At 40.4% G+C, this 18,460-nt stretch overlaps 1 protein-coding gene across 1 annotated transcript in view; it reads left to right on the forward strand.

The window, feature by feature from the left end:
• Positions 1–11,840: 11,840 nt before the first annotated feature.
• The window catches only part of dtnbp1b (dystrobrevin binding protein 1b), a 28,537-nt gene continuing 21,917 nt past the window's right edge, over positions 11,841–18,460 (forward strand). Inside the window, exon 1 of the mRNA XM_070922148.1 lies at positions 11,841–11,886. Within this exon, the coding sequence (XP_070778249.1) occupies positions 11,841–11,886 (46 nt within the window). The remainder of the gene's footprint in view (positions 11,887–18,460) is intronic.

Here is an 18,460-nt window from a genome sequence, read left to right on the forward strand (position 1 = left end):
AAAGGTAATGTTACATGATACTGAATCTTGTATCTTAGATATTAATAGTGTAATTCCAGACATACTTTCTGGAAAAGCAACATAAGTGCAATGTATATCTCAGTGGTAGATTTAAACTACAGAATGAATTGATATGAAAATATTGGTAAAAGATGAACAGCTGTGTGCCCACAACACAGTAACGTTGCTCTGAGGCCAGAGAGCCAGTCATTATGTAATCCTCTCTTTGACTGAGCTACTGGCAACTTTGCCTGAATGACAAAATGCCGCATTTGAAGACAGCAGCAGGGAAAGCCAACCATTCACTCTGTTTTGTATTCGTGCCACATCTTCCCACAATTGTCTCTCTTGCTGTTGGCGTCCTCTGTCAAGCGATATCCCGTTCTCATCACAATCTCATTTAACAATTTCAGGGTAAATTGTTAGAATTTGTTCAAGATTATATTAATTTTAGAGCAAAGATCTGCTGTCTATGTTTCGTTACTGTTGAGCTTGTTGAAAATTTGAATTTAGCACTCTCTTTGTAGCATTTGTGAGTTGTCTAAAATATTTCAAGGATGCAGTTTGATACACATTATTTTGGCATAAAGTACTACATCTTAGATTTTACTAAGATAGTATATGGACCCTTTTCACAATGCTTGAGGCCCAATCAGGGCAATTCAGAGAAATTGCACCCTACCCTTCATTAATGTTGAAGTATTTAGTTTTTCTTACACTAGATGGGGCTATCTCATGACAAAAAGTATCATAGGATAGCCAGGTAACGTGCAGGGTTTGTTACCACCTTTTAAACTGATTCAACTGGTTCACGCTGCAAAGAGTTTCTATTCATTTCATTGTTTTAAAATCAACTTGCATCAACTTTAACATGTGCTTGCACATAGAAATTAATTGTGAACAGTGAACATTCTGTTTGCTTTTATTTTAGTCAAAGTTAACCCATCATTGTGGTCATGCGTTACTGCACAATGATTACGTAACCTCTGACAATAATGCAAGTGGACATGATGGTCACTGCGATGGATCATCAGGTCTCTGCATGCTTATTTTCACACTGTGCTGTTATACTCTATGTTACTATGTGTGTTCTCTGAGAGGACCTCGCAGTGTTGTAGGTACAAAGAAAACACCGGCTCCAGTTGTTCAAATCTCTGAGCTAAATAGGCCGATGCCATCATCTCCCCAGCATGAGACTTTTCCGTTCCACTTAGACACACAGCCTGTTCTCTGTTGTGTGAGGGTCCAGTGTGACATCACCGAACCCAAAAGGAGAAGCAAAATACAACACCTTGCCTACCAATTCAATGCCATTAAAACAGGGCTTTCTGTACAAGTCATCCAGAACTGATGACATTAACTTCTAATTAAACACGTTCAGTGGCTCTGCAAGTCAGAAACCAACATATTAAAAGAGGGAGAAGGAGAGGGCACATGAGAACACATTGAACAAACCATTTCCCTGTTAGATGTGGGCTGGTGGTCAAAGTGTTGTTTGGGTAGCATCACAGAAGCATCAGGTAGGACAAGTGGAGTAATTAAGTGAGATAATCCTCACATTCTGTTTGTCAAAGGAAACCTTAAAATTTGCAGCAGACCTCGAGGGCTCATTTTTGCAAAGCGCAGTGAGCTGTGCAATGAGAGTAATTACCGAATCCCTTTTTTGCTTTCCTCGTTCTTTCTTGAGGAGACCTGGGATCCGTGTTAAAGAGCAAATGATATGCTACCACATAACATTGTTTGGATTGTGATGTTTGACTATTTAATTTGCCTACTCAGGTTTTATCAGCGGTCGCGACAAAGACTAAAATACAGCTCATGCATTTTACATGAGCTATTGTCATTCTCTCGCATTGTAGAGTCACATTTTTCACTGCTATCTGTGTATACTTTGAATACATTCAGGCCAAACTATGGATAGCATTTTGTTATTGTGATCTACATTACTTCTCTTTCAGATAAGGCACTGGGCTAAGTTGCAGCTCTGTGTTGAAAGTCACCTTTCTAACAGGGCAGTTTTGTTAATAATGTATATCGTTGCTCCCGGTTGATCCTGTTTGGAAGGAAAAAAATGAATTAGTGTTTTTATTTCCAATTGGTTAAATAAAAATGTCACACATAATTATAATACTTGCACATACAGTCAAGGTCATCCAGATACTTATTAGCCCAGTGATGGCGGCACTATGCCAGCTAACATTATTCCCACCAAAATAGAAGAGTCTTTACCGAGGGAGCAGGCATTAACCATAACCACTGGGCCACTTATAAAGGGAGGCGACCTGAGGGCGGAGGAAATTCAAGTCAGTTCAAAAAGGCTGGCTTTTTATGGTCTAATGTGGTCTATCAAAAAGGCTCCCTGTGGCGTGAAATGGGAAAAATTCAAAGTGATAACAAGGGTAGTGGCACAGGTCAGTCATTGCCTGTAGCAGTTGTGGTAGGTAGCAGAACAGAGAGAGATGCGAGGTCACTGTACTTTATAAACATGAGAGGAAGAAATTGGAAGCGTAGGATTGAGTTTAGGATGTGGTTTTGCAGGGACACGGCAGCAGGCTTGTGTAGGGAGGTGTTGAGTGGGAGCAACTTACATGTGAACTCTTAAACTTAAACTTAACGCCAGCATGTTCAATGGCAACCAAGACAGTTACACATATCATGTTCGTAAGACACCAGAATTCAAGTCTTCTTCTCTTATGTGATCTGGTTAAAGGACTCTACCGTACAAAGCAGGAATTCCATAACTAAACAAACAAATCTGAAAACAGCATGATATAGACTGAGCTACGTGCATTTCAAGCTTTAGCTTCTTTTCCAGACATACAACGTTAATATTTGAATGAGCTCAAAATCAATCAAAATTTCATGCAACCAGTAGTGCTTAAAATAAGGGCCAAATAGCACCCAGATAAAGCAAATGGTAAATATATATATATATATATACAGTCTTCAGTTTATCCCACTGTTCGGGAAGTGGCCTATAAAATGTTGCTTTCTTGAACAGATTGTGAATAACAAACCGTCCCCACTTCCCTGTTGCCCAGTGGCTCATTTTCAATGGAAATGATGAAGGCTGGTGATTAACATGGGAGCCATATTGCATCCTTAATGACTCCTGAGTTTGTGTCTCCTCGAGTTGGCCAACGCAAGAACAGATGGCCCCACGGGTGGAATCCAGACATGCTCACTGTGCCTGTGACAACTTTGAAAAGTAAGTGTGTATGTGAGTCAGTTTATGTAGGATTATTTGTGTATATGTGACTGTGCGTTCACAGTGTGTGATGTGTTTCTTTTCCAACATTTGCTCCTGCAGGCCTTTGCTCTAAATAAGAACGTGCTCTTAGTCAGCCAGTGAGATTACATAAGAATAAGAAAAACCTGTGTGTTTGCATGTTCTAAGAGTTTTTTTTATTTGTATGTCTGTATGCCTTGCCACTGTTAAAAACATGTCTGTGGAGTTTACCTCGGGTCTTGGGAGGATGTGCACACTTCCTGTCAGTAGATTTTTTCCCCCATCTACATCAAATGCAAGTGAGCAGGCACAGGGGTCTCTGTCTGTTTCACTTCCTCTGCGTGTTTGCCAGCAGTCTGTTAGCTGCTCTTCTGTGCTTGACAGAAATGTGAGTAGCAGAAACAGTTACAGGTGTTGTACAAGGTGTCATTCTAACCTCTAGCTCATACCCCCCCCCTCAAAAGATGAGAGAGTTGTTGACATGAGAGATGCCAGACAAGATGATGACAGAAGCTAAAATGTTGACATCTGAAGACGGCATCTGTTGCCTTCTACCCCTATTTTTCAACTTTCTGTCAAGCACACATGCATACGCTGGTATGAACGCATACTGATGCACATTAAGATTTCTATGTACTGGTCACATGCCACTCTCACTGGCTAATGAAATTAAGCAAAGAATATTTAAATCGACATAATTGTCTTGAGATGTGCATTTTGAGGTTGAGACACCTCCAGTAACACCACAATAGACACTTATGTAACAAGACAAATGGCTCATGGAGCTGCAAATAAAAAAAAAATCCCCAAAACTCATATTTAACTCATCCAGAAATGTAGGTATGTTTTTATAAGTGAACTGAAGCCAAAAAGACACAGTAATACAAACCCAAGGCATATGGACAGCAGTGCGATACAAAAATAGATGCAAAAGTAATGAACAGAGATCTTTCAGAGGAGGAGAGAAGGCTTGTATTACATCACAAAAAGCAGAACTTGGAAAGAAATTGGTGTTAATAGATATTAACTCATTACCCACAGTCAAACTCAGGAAAGTTACATATAATATGACCTTGTTTCACTGTTTTTAGATGTGACTTTGGCGTTAACGATATTTTGTATCCCAAATGTGATCCGAATGTTAATGTCTACATCAATTCTCACATCTTTGTTTTATTTGAACACTTTCTAAAGAGTCAATCAAGTTTCTTACCTCGACTTTTTCTTCTATCATTCACTTTTCTATCTCTTCTCTTATCTCTCCCCAGGCCCCGTCTTCAGTCCCTTGTTCTACCCACCTATCCCTGGATCCAGTCCCCGCAGTCCTTGCCAATCTTCCAGGCATCTCCCGTGAAAGTCCTCTGTCCTTTTTATCTTTGACTTCGCTGGCAATAACATACTCTGGGACTGTGAACCATCATAAAACTGCTCTTATTTTGTGGTGATGTCAAAGAAAGTGTGATCCAACTGGGGGAAAAAAGAAAAATAAAGAGAACTGCCTGAGGTGTAGAGTTGCCTGGCAACAACTTCCCACCTTTTGTGTGAGTCGGCCTTCATCAGATTGCAGAGAAGACATTTAGTATACAAGTTGGTTTTCACACACTGGTTGAGAGGCAGGAGGGGAGGAAGAGGAAATACAAGGAGTTTTTCATTCATCCTAATGGATTAAACATCATGGCATTTTGTTGTGCCCCTTTTAAAGCCTCACAGATGAGTGTTAGTATATGCTACTCCATTTAAGAACAATAAGAGATAATACTAATAAGCTACTATCGTAACAACATCATTATGTATGCAGGTTTTATGTAACTACATTTATGGTATACAAAAAGTACTCTATACAGTGGGGTTAAATACTATGAACACCTTACAATATAAAATTCAGTTCAACTACAAAAACACAGCAAACTAAAGATTAGATTTTAGAGTACAAGTAAATGTAATGGATTTCTGTAGTATTGGGATACATCAGACTGTTATGTCCATCCTCTGTAGTATACACAAATCATTCCTTTTCAAAAAGATTATAAAAACACTGAGTCATGAGTATTTATATTCTCTCATAAGCCTGTCAAGATGTTGTCTCTGTGATGCGTCAATCTAACCAAATGGAAACTTTACACAGTTTTACTAGGACGTCCATTTTCTAATTCCTTCCTCCCTAACCAGTGACTATAAGTAACACGGTTTTAATGCAAGCAGTCTTAATTAACGCTGCAGGTTATTTAACATTTAGCTGAGTAAATATCTGCTTGTGTTTGTATATAAGTTGTGTGTCTCAACTTTGGTAAATACTGCAATAACTTTTAATTAATGATTATCTAGCTTCTCAGGCTAACTTTAACACTCGATATATACAAAACATGATACAAAGCAACTTTTGACACCTCATGACAAATAAAATGCATCTTTGTTGAATGAAGACAAATTAAAACTCACTTGTATTACATGGACTTCTGCCTGATCATTCTCATGAATATATTGTGGACAGAGGCCCGTATTAGGGAGTATATATTGTTATATATTATTAATCAGGGCACCGTCACCAATTGTTACATGAAAGATGGTTAAAAGAATAGAAGTTACAAGACTTTAATTGAGCCATATTTCTTTAGATTGAGGCCACAGAAGGACTGTGCTGTTGGCTAAGCGTCAGCATGTGCTTGAACCACATCAAGCTGCCTCTTTCAGTGTGGAAAAGCAGTGGCTTGACACAAAGGCCCTCCCAGATTGCTGGACAACTCTCTATGACAACAAGTGAGGACAGCTAGCCTGTGGAGGAATATCATGTCAACCACTTGCATCAGTAAGCTAAAATACTGGCCACTAAATCTGTAGTTGCTTTGAAGCTCAGCTTTCTCTACCACCGCAGCTTAGTACAATGCCAACATTACTGTACCAACTGTAAGTAGTGTCAGTTACAGTGTTTTCTGCCCTTGCCTGGGCACTGCACCCAACTGGCTCTTGGAGGAGGGGTGTAGGTGGTGGTCTGAGTGACTTTAGTCGTGTTATATCATTCAGATTGAATTGCGGGTAACTGAGTTGGAAAAACTGTTCATGTCAGTCTCTGAGTTGTAAATCCAAGTCAGAGATTTTCTGACAGCTACAATATCTCCCACTTGATAAGAAGAGATAAAGGTCTCAACAGACAGCTGGAAAAATAGCTGCGAAGCCACCATCACTGGCAGATACATCCACACTACAATCGATTCAGCTAATTTTAAAAGAAGCTATACACTGTTTGCATCACCCACAGCTACAAATATGTAACAACAAATGTCGCACATTTAGGCTATTTAAATGATGTGACAGGAAATTTCCCTGTCTTTCCCATTCTGCTGACATAGCCTGAATGCAGCATCAAACTTCTACCAACAGTGTTACAAAATAAATAGACTAGTTTTTGATTTTAAGCATTAGTTATTCAGTTCAGGTTTTCTATGAGCATATACACTCTCTCTCTCTTACTCTCAGTACTAAAGTCAATGATTACACTAATTTTTAGCAGGCAAGTCCACGAGGGAAACTAAGGGTGGCTTGGTGCCTTGTTCAAGGGCACCTTAGTGGTAGTTGATGAAGGGGGTTCATCCATTTTGTGCACCCATATTTTCTCAGCAGTCTAGAAAGCAGCGGCTTTCTGGTCATAGTCTCACCTTTGGCTTTCAAGCTGCCACTGCTGATTTACAGTTATTATAATATTTAAAGGCAGCACCTCCAGCTGTACCATTAGCGTGATTGTGTTTAGATCATGGGTAGATTACAGTTCTGCGCAGGTCTGGGGCAGTATTCACAAAACACCCTGAGGCTAAAAGTAGCTCCCAGCTGGCTGAGTTAGGAGAAACTCTTCAGAATAAGGAGCATTTCAGTCCTAACTTTGAGGCATATTTAGTTAGAGAGTAATTCACAAAGCATTTTATGTTTCAATTGATTTCGGTGTTTTGTAAAAATACAATGCACATTTTGATGATAACAAATTAATAAGGATCCAGTCAACTCACTAGCAAATGTAATCACTCCAATAACATCAGAGATTATTGTTTGCACAACTCTGCAATACTTGGACACAGGAAACATTCTGTTGGCAGTGCTCATGAACTTGTAATATCTCAGCCTGTCGGTGTTATTGTACACTTAAACTGTTTAACACATTTTTGGTTTGATGAATAACTCTTAACTAAATTAAATAAATACACATTGTTCCATGGCTAATGCTAATAAAGTAACCGGTAAAATTGGCCCTATTTGTAGAATTACCCCATCAAATATTTCTCTCTATCTCTCTCTATCTTTATCTATTTATCTCCATCTCTTTCTCTCTCTTCATCTAATTAAGTTTATATTAATGTGTGCCTCCTGTTTTGTGTATTGATTTAATATTCCACATTCACTGACACAGGTCAACCAATCACTGTAGACATAGTAAGTTCATTCAAAAAACATGAGGTCATCCATACCAACGGGGTCAACCCTACCCCTTCTCTTAGATTATTAGGAGTTGTTGGCTGTATTCGAAACTACCAACTATACTAGCAGTACATACTAATTTGGCCACAATGTAGCCTGTAGTATGCAGTATGCAAACAAAAGCAAAATATGCAGTATGCCAAAAAATGTACTGATTTGGAAAAAAGATGATATCCTGTGTGAATACGGCCCCTGATCAGTGCCAAGGGCAGGTATTGAGATGGGATAGAAATGTAATTAGCCTAAGGCTCAAAATGGAAGTTAGTCTAAAAGATTAATGATTAATCACTTACTTGGTGCTTACTTGGGTAAAGTATTTGGAGAGATGAACATTCTTATTTTTGTTTGCTATTGAGAGAGTAGATTAGCTCCCCAGGCAATCATGTGACATCCACAATATGGCCAAGGAGAACAGCACTGTTCCTCTCCCAACTTTTGTTAGGCTTCTGGACAAAAGAGTTGAAAAGTTTATGGGTGGCCTGGAGAATTTGGCATGTCTCCTCGCAGATTACATAAAACTGGATTGCAGACTGTCAGTTTCCAAGGCAACTGTATTTTTGTGTCTTTGCTCTCATTCTCATCTGTCAGTTCTCTCAGTACACTTGGCAGTTTTTTTGTCAATCGAGGGCTCTGTGTGTTTGTAAGCTTTAGTAATGGTTGGTTAAGTGTCAAATGGAAAACGTGTTTAACAAAGGCTGTGATTGCACAGGAAGAAATGAAAAAGTGAGAAAGCGGAAATGAGTTCTCTCTGTGTGTATTAACATAAAAGATTGATGCACAGAAAAGGATGTGGGAGAGAGAAAGAAAATGTTTAATTGCCTTCCTATTTAGGTATACACTTCTGTGTGTGTGTGTGTGTGTGTGTGTGTGTGTGTGTGTGTGTGTGTGTGTGCATCTTACACTGTGCTCTTACTTTACTTTGTATACTGGCCCTATAGACAGTATGAGTTGTGAGCAGACTGCTGGAAAATCTCATTATCTGCCAAACAATGCTGCTTAATAACTTCAACTGTTCAAACTTTGCTACTCTCTGAATTAAAGAGGGAGGTTTTAAAACTGAGATTTAAAGAGAATAACTATTGTTCAGCAAACCTGTACGTTTACTGTGTGGTTGCTGCTATACGTCACATGTTAAGAAATGCAAGGACCATCACCTCTACAGTTTATTCTGTGACCATTGAAAGATGACGTAAGCGTGATATTCTGTAGTAATTAAAGAGGGGTACTGTGCAGGAGGAGAGGGACATTTTAGATGCTTAAAATGGGAAGCACAGAAAACATAAATATTAGCACAGTTGTGTAGTGATTTTAACATTCTGATACATAAGTCACATTCGTAGTTAATTTAGTAGCACTTTGCACAGAGAAAATGAACTTCACTGCATTGTAAACTTGAATATGTAACTAAATTGTGTATACCCACACATTTTCACACCACCAGTTGTCTAGTTGCAAACATTAAATGCAGCCTCCTTACACTTTGAGATGAAAGTACAAAAATGTGAATGGTTGAGGAATGTTTGTACCTATCACAGCAACTGCCACTTTGTTTGGCTCAGTTATTTTCACGGACTATTTAATATTTTAGTAAAGCATCAACATCGAGGGTCCTATCCTCCAGCTGCATTGTAAACAGTGAGATATGGTAGAAGATGCTAGATACTAGGTGGTACTATCAATCTCAGGCCACTTGGCAAGCAAATATGAAAGGTTACTCTCCTGGGAAATTAGCTTCTCTCTCCCCTCATAATTGTCAGGCACAGCTTAAAATGATTCCTATAATGTAAGCACACTTCACCTCTGCTGTCTGCCGTCTGAAAATGTCTTCTTTTATAAATTCATCTCAGTGGTTGCGGTTATTGCATTTGGATTTCTCACCTTGTGCTGTGTTTTAATACGAGAAATACAAATGTTTGATGAATCTAAATTGTTAAACTAGAAAAAGTGCTTCGAGGTCCCATCCCATGGCTGATGAATCATCCTTTTGCCACCCACTTCCTCGCTGGACAATGATCATTATGTTATGTACTGGTTAATATATTCATACTTGTAAGCCCAAGGTATTATCATTAGTAAATGGTTAGGAGTGCTGCAGATAAAGGGACTTGGATGTACACTGCCTCCTCTCACAATTCAGTGTTTGTAAAGCAAAGTAAAAGGAGTGCAGTAACTCCTCTCACATTCATTGCGAGGTTCAGACAGTGAATGCTGAAAGTGTCACGGTCAGAAGTGGCAGCGTTTGTGAGAGATATGTGAGAAATCCTCGAAATGTTTTTTTAATCCAGTTCCCATGTTTTCATATCTCATACAACCACAGCACAATTGGCCACGCATTCCAAAATCTCTGCAGGCTTTAACATTGTCAACGGTAAAAACACAGTTAAGAGTCAGGATATTCATAAACTGAATTAATATCGGAATTAACTGTCAGCTGTAGTCATATATTTAAGTGTTTTTCTTAACGGGAACTGAGGGCTCCAATTATCTGTTTAGTAATTTGTCTTCCTCTACTGCGTGATGTCATTATCCACGAGTCCATCCGAATGTCCAGCAGGTGCACTTTCCCCCCTCCCACAGCTCGTTCTGTGGCGCAGTTATAATCACCCATAGCTAATTAAGGAGCTTATGATATTTCCGTTGAGTTCCCTGCAGTGCGACTTGTGCAGCTGTATCCAAATGCTATTGATTGTGGCTGCTGGTGTTTGTATCTTATTTTTCCTGCACAACGGCAGGCATTGAGGGCTATGATGTGTCATAAAGATGAGGGCTAGGGTTGACATTATGTGGATTTGGTGTGTGTGTGTGTGTGTGTGTGTGTGTGTGTGTGTGAGCTTGAGGGTTTCATTTCTCTCCACAATGACTCACTACCCTTTTTTGACTCTTAAGTCATATGTTGTGCAGTTGTAGACATGCATTCCTTTGGCTTGTTTTCAGTTGATATTTCTCCATTGAACTGATTTTAACATTTACAAAACTGATACAGCAAACAGTCATACGTCACTGGCACTAGCATGGTTGCAGAAGCCATGCTTGCAAGAAATGTGTCTTCAGTGGTTCCCATCAGTTGCACTTGACATGCACTGGAAAAGAGGGAGGAAAAAGGAGGGGGGAGGAGTTGGTGAAGGACAGGAGAGAAGCAGACAGAGCAAGGTGGAACTGTGATGCTCTTCACAGCATCACGCTAATGAGCAGGATTATTATGCCCCCCCCCCCCTTAGGCAGTGGAGGCAGACGAGTGGGTGTGGGCGCAAGTGTGTTTTACTTTTGATGGTGTGTGTGTGTGTGTGTGTGTGTGTGTGTGTGTGTGTGTGTGTGTGTGATAAAAGCAGAAGAGAGAAACCAAACCTTTTTGAAAGTGATTCTATTTTGTTGCCTTGACATCTTTATTCTGAATCCACTCCATTTGGTACTCATCCCTATTTATGAACATAGCTTGCTCCTCCAGCCGCTGACTCATATAAACAAAGAAGGTGTATAAAGTATGCAGGCTGAGTTAAGAGGCATTAGCGTGTGTTCAAAGGTCATATATGGGTTAGGGAAACATGCGCAGCCACACACACACACACACACACACACACACACACAAACAAACTCATAATCATCTGCGCTCCTTATTTCCCTTCCTCCGTACGCACACACCCTCTCTCCCACCCCCTCTCTTCATCCTCTCCTCTCTCCTCCGGTCCCCCTCCTCCCTCGCTCAGCAGCAGCCAGTGGTATGCTCCACTCGTCTTCTCTCTCTCTCTCTCTCTCTCTCTCTCTCTCTCTCTCTCTCTCTCTCTCTCCACACTGTCAGCCTCAGCAGTCTCCAGACCGGAGCTAGACACTGGTGCAGCGCCGATCCCTACATGCACATGTGTGTTTCATGGGTGCCCGGTTCTTGAGAAACGCTCCAAATTCGAGTGTGTGCGTGTGTGTGTGTGTGTGTAAGTGTGCGAGTTTATCTGCATGAGAATGTTCGTGTGAGCGTTTGTGGAGCATCTTTTGTATGGGGGAGCATGTGTGTAGAGTGAGAGACAGTGTGAGGATGCGTGGTGGGCAGGTGTTGTTGTGATCGGTGGAGTTTTCGGTGTGCTATCGTCGTGCTGTCTGCCTCCCCCTCCCTCTCATTTGGTTATCTTGTGAGGGCAAAAAACATCCTGCTGGGATGTCCACCTCGCCTGGTGCAACAGACGGGAGCCAAAGGAACTCTTGTAAGTGACTTCTTTTCCTTCGTCTGTGATTGGGAGTGGTGATCTAGCAGCATAGGTTTTGTTTGAAACCAAACCAACCTTCTTTTTTGTACATGCAAACAGAGGGCCTTTATTTTGAAGGGCTACCTGGCCAAGACAGAAGGATGACATGTAGTTCAAAGCAATGGAACAAAAAACACTAAATACATTTTATTATTATTAATGTAGACATTACAAGTGAAATAAAGAGTGTACTTTTTCTTGGTAGTAGGAATGTGAAGTCTGTTTTGTGTGTGTGTGTGTGTGTGTGTGTGTGTGTGTGTGTGTGTGTGTGTAAACAGCAGAAAGATGAGTAGCAGGAGTGAACATGCCTAGAGTTTTATTGTGTAATACTGTACAGGATGTATAAGGGTAGATGATATGTAACGGTAAAGGGGGATAATGCGTGCTTGTGTGTGCGTACATGTTTACTTGATGGAAAGAGAGCTTGGGGAGGTGTGTAATGTGGGAGTGTGTTAGAACATCCACGAGTGTGTTTACATATTCCCTGGAGCGCCTCCAGCTGTCGATCCATTGGAAAGGTGCTGTGCATTGATTGACAACCAAGCCAGCTGTATCTTTTCAGGCAGAGGAAAAGACTAGATTACTTGCTGATGTCATTCACTGGTGTCAAACTGAGGAGTACAGTCTGTATTTGATTTAACCATAACCAGGTGCAGTTTTTCAGTCTCTATGTTTCTGTTTAGCTAAATGAATGAGTAGGAGCGACATACTGGACTGGCGGCCTTTGTTAAGTGTGCTTGTCTGCTGTATGTTTGTACGGTTTCTGTAGCTGTAACTTTGCAGGGATTATGATAAAGGAATATGGCTATAACGTTATAGTGTGAAGTGTATCGGTTATTCAGTGGGTGAAAGTGTGTGGGACTGCTAGCAGTTAGTAATGTTTGACTTCATTGTGGCCTCAAGCAACACACACACACACACACAAACACACACGACCAAAAGATTGCTGTACTGTAAGTGGGTGATTGATAAAATGATGTGACTCATTTTGACTCATCTGAGAGCTCAGTGGGCACATAAACTCAGAAAATCTCCCTCACGCGCACACACACACACACACACACACACACACACACACACACACACACAGAGAGAGAGAGAGAGAGAGCAAGACATACACAATGACTGCCTTGACTGAGGCACAGATCACATCTGGGAAAATGGGTCTCCTTTTATTGCTTTCATTATTATTGCACCATCCCCCTCTTCTCTCGCTTTCAGTCCCCTTCTCCCCCCTGTTATCTGTTATTTACTGCCCAACCTTGCATATAACTCGCCTGGAAACCTTTTGTGTGTCTGGGTGATGTGTTAATGATCACACACTGACACACCCACCCACAGTAGACACCTATTATGTGTTTATGACTGTGGGCTTTTTTATATATAATTACATCATTGTGTGTTCAATTATTTGGCTGGGTAATATGGTATCGTATTGTTGCGTAACTCCTGTTTCACTGTCACATGTTCAGCTCTAGTTCTTGGCTGCTTTGCTTTGTACTTGACCAGTTTGTTCCTTGTCAAGATTCATCCATCACATTAGCTTCTTATAGAGGCGTGGATATTTCAAATAGAAACGTCAAGTGGCTGCAGGCTACAATCACTGATTTACTAGCAGTAATGTTACATAACCAAATGCAGCATCTGTGGAAACAAGTCAATAGTCTCAGCTAAACAACAGCTTTCAAGAAAAAAAAATGAGATTAGAGTAGTTGAAGATTGAGGAATGATTTAATCACGCAGAAGAACAATTTTTAAAATCATATTTCCATTTCATGACTTGTGAATAGTCCTTTGGTGTAATTATCAAAGGAACATGCCCAAACAATGCCAGATTAGTTTGAATAATTCATCATATAAACTCATTACAACATCAAATAAAAGGCTTACTGTGCTTATTTTGCTGATATTGTAATTGCATAATGCAACACCAATTGATATAAAAAATAGAGCACAGTTACATACTATTTATGGAATTTAAGCCCTTTTATTTGTGAGGCAGTAATATTTTTAGATAAGACAGTCTCTGTTCCAGCAGCCTGACTGGTATCATCACAGTGTAACGCTGGTGCAGAGCTCTCTCTCCCTGTTAGTTTGTGTCCTCTGTAAAGGAGCAACAGCAGGCACCTGCCACTGCGATGGATGTGCTGTGTCAACACTTCTCCTGCCAAATGATGGCTTGCCTCACCTCTCCTCTCCTCGTCTACTCTCCCCTCCCCTCCTCCTTCCCCTGTCCCCACCTCTCTTTCTTTCTTTTTGTGCCTTGTTGCTGTACACATCTGCTGTCTTCTCTGCTGGTGTCTCATCTGTTCCTTAATCTCCTCTCCTCTGTACCCCACAGCACTCCTCTCCCCCCTCTCCTCCTCCTCCTCCTGCTCTCTCATCCCTCTCTTCTCTGCTCTCCTCCTGTCTGGTTTATCTGGGTTCACATGAAACTTTAATTGCATGTAAATCAAAGCGCTGCAGATGTGATTAGTCTTTTGTGCTGCTTTAATGAGTGGTTTCTGGACTATTGAAATATTGTACAGTAGCTGCACTGTCTCTGATGGCCAAAGCCACGGGCAAACTCAACTTCTAATGCTGCCAGAAGAAACCCATTTTTCTCTCGAAGAAGTGAAGTTTTCAGGGACAAAGTGGAAAAAAGTGATTGCTGAGAGGATCTTGGAGGAAATGTATTGGTCTTGCAGTTCTGCTCACTGCATTAAAATCTGTAGAAAGTTCTCTTCAGAAAACAGTATTTAATGGGTTTTAGAAGGGCTCATTACAACTATATCAACGTACAGTATACTGTATATGTGCATGTTGGCAGGCTAATATGATATGTCAAGAGAATTGTGTTTGGCTGAATTTTTAAAATGGTAATTATCACTCAGTTTACTCATTCTGATAATAAATTGGCCAGTAATGAGTAATAGAAAATGTTTCTGAGATGTGGCATTAAGCAGGCGACAGCACAGAAGGTGCTTGATTTTTTTAATGTTCAACCAAATATTTGCTTGTGCTGAAAAGTTGAAACACTTACTGTAAATGACACGGTTGCTGCCAAGTGACAATGTTTGAATCCTGTGTTGACTTTATATCCAGTGTTTCCTGTCACTGAGAGACTGAATGTGTGAGCTTACTTACCTGCATGCTTTCATGTGTGCATGCATGCATTTCTACTTTTTTTTTTTTTTTACATTTAGCTTGCTAATTAGTGTATTCAAACATTACTCACACTACATGTAAACACAGACGCTGTCTACACGAGCAGACGTGTCTAAATTTGTCTATTCATTTTCAAGGAGGCCACGCTTCTTTTGAAGCCACTGAGGAAAGTTAAAGACTGGGAGTGATGGTATTAATTGTCTTTAAAGATGGATTTTATTCACGAGATGAAAGAATCTGTGCTGTCAAAGGATGAAGCCAAGGACAGAGCACGGCTTGATTTTCATAAGACATAATAATCCCATTTTAACCTTGACTGACTCCACTTTTTTCTTTCTTTTTGTTGCGAGTGACATGAAAAAGTAATTATATCTGTCTGCTTACGTGTCAAAATTTCAGTTCTATGTGAAAATCTAGTCTTTGTAAAGAATGCTCCCGTTGTTGCATAACTGATGCATGTGTGCGGTTGCATAAATGTTGAGTCTTTCTTTATGCACATGCCCACAAATATGCACACACAGCTGCACACACACAAGTACATAAACCATAACTACAGTGTTTTTCCATGCAGTGACATGGACTACCATTGTGACAATATAATAATCTATCCATCTGTTTTTAGTGGGATTTTTGTGTTACCCACTTCAGGTTGCAGGAATGTCAGCCTTTGGTCAGGAACAGTGTTTTGGGATGGATGACACATTACCTCTCACTTGCTTATTGTCCTCTCCTCCCCTCTCTGGCTTTAGCTTGCTCCTGCCTCTTTTCCTCCTCTCTGTGTTACCAGCAGTGTCCACCTGGCTTAACAGGTGTTGTTGGCAAACGCTGAGCATGTTGTCTCCCCTCTCAACACTCATATTGTTTACTCAACTGTACTATTGCCTGGGTTTCCCAGCAATCTTTACACTAAGATCATCCTTGTTCAATCAGATTAGGAGGAACAGTCTCACAGCAAAGATGCTTTTGGGATTCAGCATGTTACAAAGAGTGCCACAGAAGGAGAAAGAAAGAGAGGAGACAAAGGGAGGAAGAGGAGAAATGAAAGACTGGAAGAGGGGGAGAGACAGAGGAGAGGGGAGGGAGAGGATATGGTTGGGTGGAAGAAAGAGAGAGAGAGACGTAAAAGAGGGCACAAAAATGAGGTGAAGAGATGATTGTTCAGCTCATCTCCTTATTTTTGAGGAGAAAGAGGAGCGTAGAAAAGAGAGCAGAGGAAGAAGAGAGCAGTGCAGCAGAGGAGGGGGAAAAAAAGAGAAGGCAAAGTTAACAGGTGGATGATGAAGGAGAGTGGGTGAAGAGGCAGAGGATGAGAGTGAGTGGAGAATAATAGAGTGAGAATATTTGTAGAGAGGACGAATTAAAAAGATTGAACCAAACCAAAAAGCACATTACAGATAATGAAAAAGAATAATAAAAAGACGTAGGAGAGTAAGACGGGCCTCCACACTATCTGGGAGTCTGCTAATTGGTGGTACGGAGGTTGTGCCGAGATCACAGACTGCAGGAATGGAGAATCTGTAGCCTCCACTATCTGGAGGACAGGAAGTTTCATTCTTTTTAAAAAATGAATGACAATGGAAACTGAAAAAGCTTGGACCTTGTCACGTACAATACTGTAATTGGTATAATTATTTCAGCTGTAACATATTGTTTGAGGTTTTGGCTCCATGCGCTCAGTTAGGGTTTAAGTGCAGATTAACAATTTTAATATAGTGGGATTTTCAGCCCCACTGCTCTTCTGCATGTGCAATATGTTTGTTGGCAATTTTACTACATAATAGTAATTCTTACTTATTGTCTTAATAATACTGCCACCATATTTTTAATCATCTTCATCATCATCATCATCTACTAGACATGTAGACCGGGAAACAGTTGCATACAGTCTGAAGGCAGGTAGATAAGGCTCATCTATCTGCACACAACAAATTGATAATTTGATCTTAACCTATAAGAGGAAATATTGCAGCTATTAGAATTGAGCGTTCTCCAAACCCCTCCTCCAAACAGCTTATTGTCCAATCATAGCTTAGCAACCACACAGTATCGTGGCGTGGCAGGCCTGTGGAAATGTACCGTTTGAAAAGTATGTATGTTAGCTTTAGCCTCAGTCTTTTAGCAAGATATCATACATGTATGCCATCAAGTACATATTTATGACACCTTTTTCAGGCTTTTTGTTATGAATCAGCAGGTAACATTATTATTATTACATTTATTGGAGCTAAAATTTGATTAATTAGCTAACAGTTAATAAAATCTGCCAGCAACTGTTGTCGGTAAAACTGATAGTTGCTAATGAGAAGCCTAGCATTGTCTACAGCAGTGTCTACAGTTGTCTGAAATCAATGATCCATTATTTGAAAAATTATTAAGAATTACGAGTGGTAAATCTACCACCCACTGTCATTCTAAACTGCATATGTGCTGCGCGAGAACTGAAAAGCTTGACAGGCGAGGCATGTCAAAGATCAACAGGCTACACTTTCATCCAGCCCTCCATCAATTAATATCACTGTAATGGTGAAGTTTGTTACCTTTTTTTTCATAGTATCACTGATACAAATAAGCTCCCACTGCTCCTCATGCTGAGAAATTATACTCTGAGCTGTGCGGCATGACAAAAGAATTAATACTTGGACAGATCCACAAGAAGCATAATGATTGTAATTAAAGGGACAATAGTGAGTGGTATATAATTTTACACACAGAGTTATGGCAGTTGTTTTGTTTTATGGGCGTGCCCCAGTTATTTCAGTGGTGAAGGAAGAGTGAGAGGGATGAATCTGAATTTAAGTCTGTCAGATGATTTCAAACACCCCCTCAAATGTGCCTTGGGATGATGTAAAACTGGAGGACCAAGATGACAGACTGTCTTAAATTATATTGCACACAAAGACATACAAAAATACATTCACAAATGCAACACACAAACACAGAGAGAGAGAGAGAGATGAACAAAGACCACCATGCATTCTCATACAGACATCTATCTATCGAAACGCAAAAAGAAGCAGATACAAGCAGCGTTTTTGTCTCAAATCCTGGTCACAGATGGTTTAGAAATTGCATTTTCCATCCCTATGTGATGTACCTCAGCAGGTGGGTTATCGCTTTTTTCTCACCTCTCCTCCCACTCCTCTGGGAAATGGAGACAGAGAGGATCGAGAAAGAAGTAATAGTGTGGTCAGACAGCCAGAGAGTTGCTCTAATTAGGTCCATGGCTGAACAGACAGTATTTACAGACTCAGACAGGGAGGGAGTCTGTTACAGAGTTTATAATGTCAGCTCCTGGGAGTTTAATGTTTTTGCATGTGCACACTTTGTGTGTCTGTCTGTCTGCATGAACTGTAAAGTGAGTTTTTCTGTGCTTGTCTACATGCTG

This window comes from Enoplosus armatus, chromosome 16 (genome assembly GCF_043641665.1).
Source record: "Enoplosus armatus isolate fEnoArm2 chromosome 16, fEnoArm2.hap1, whole genome shotgun sequence".
In the NCBI taxonomy this organism is placed as follows: domain Eukaryota; kingdom Metazoa; phylum Chordata; class Actinopteri; order Centrarchiformes; family Enoplosidae; genus Enoplosus; species Enoplosus armatus.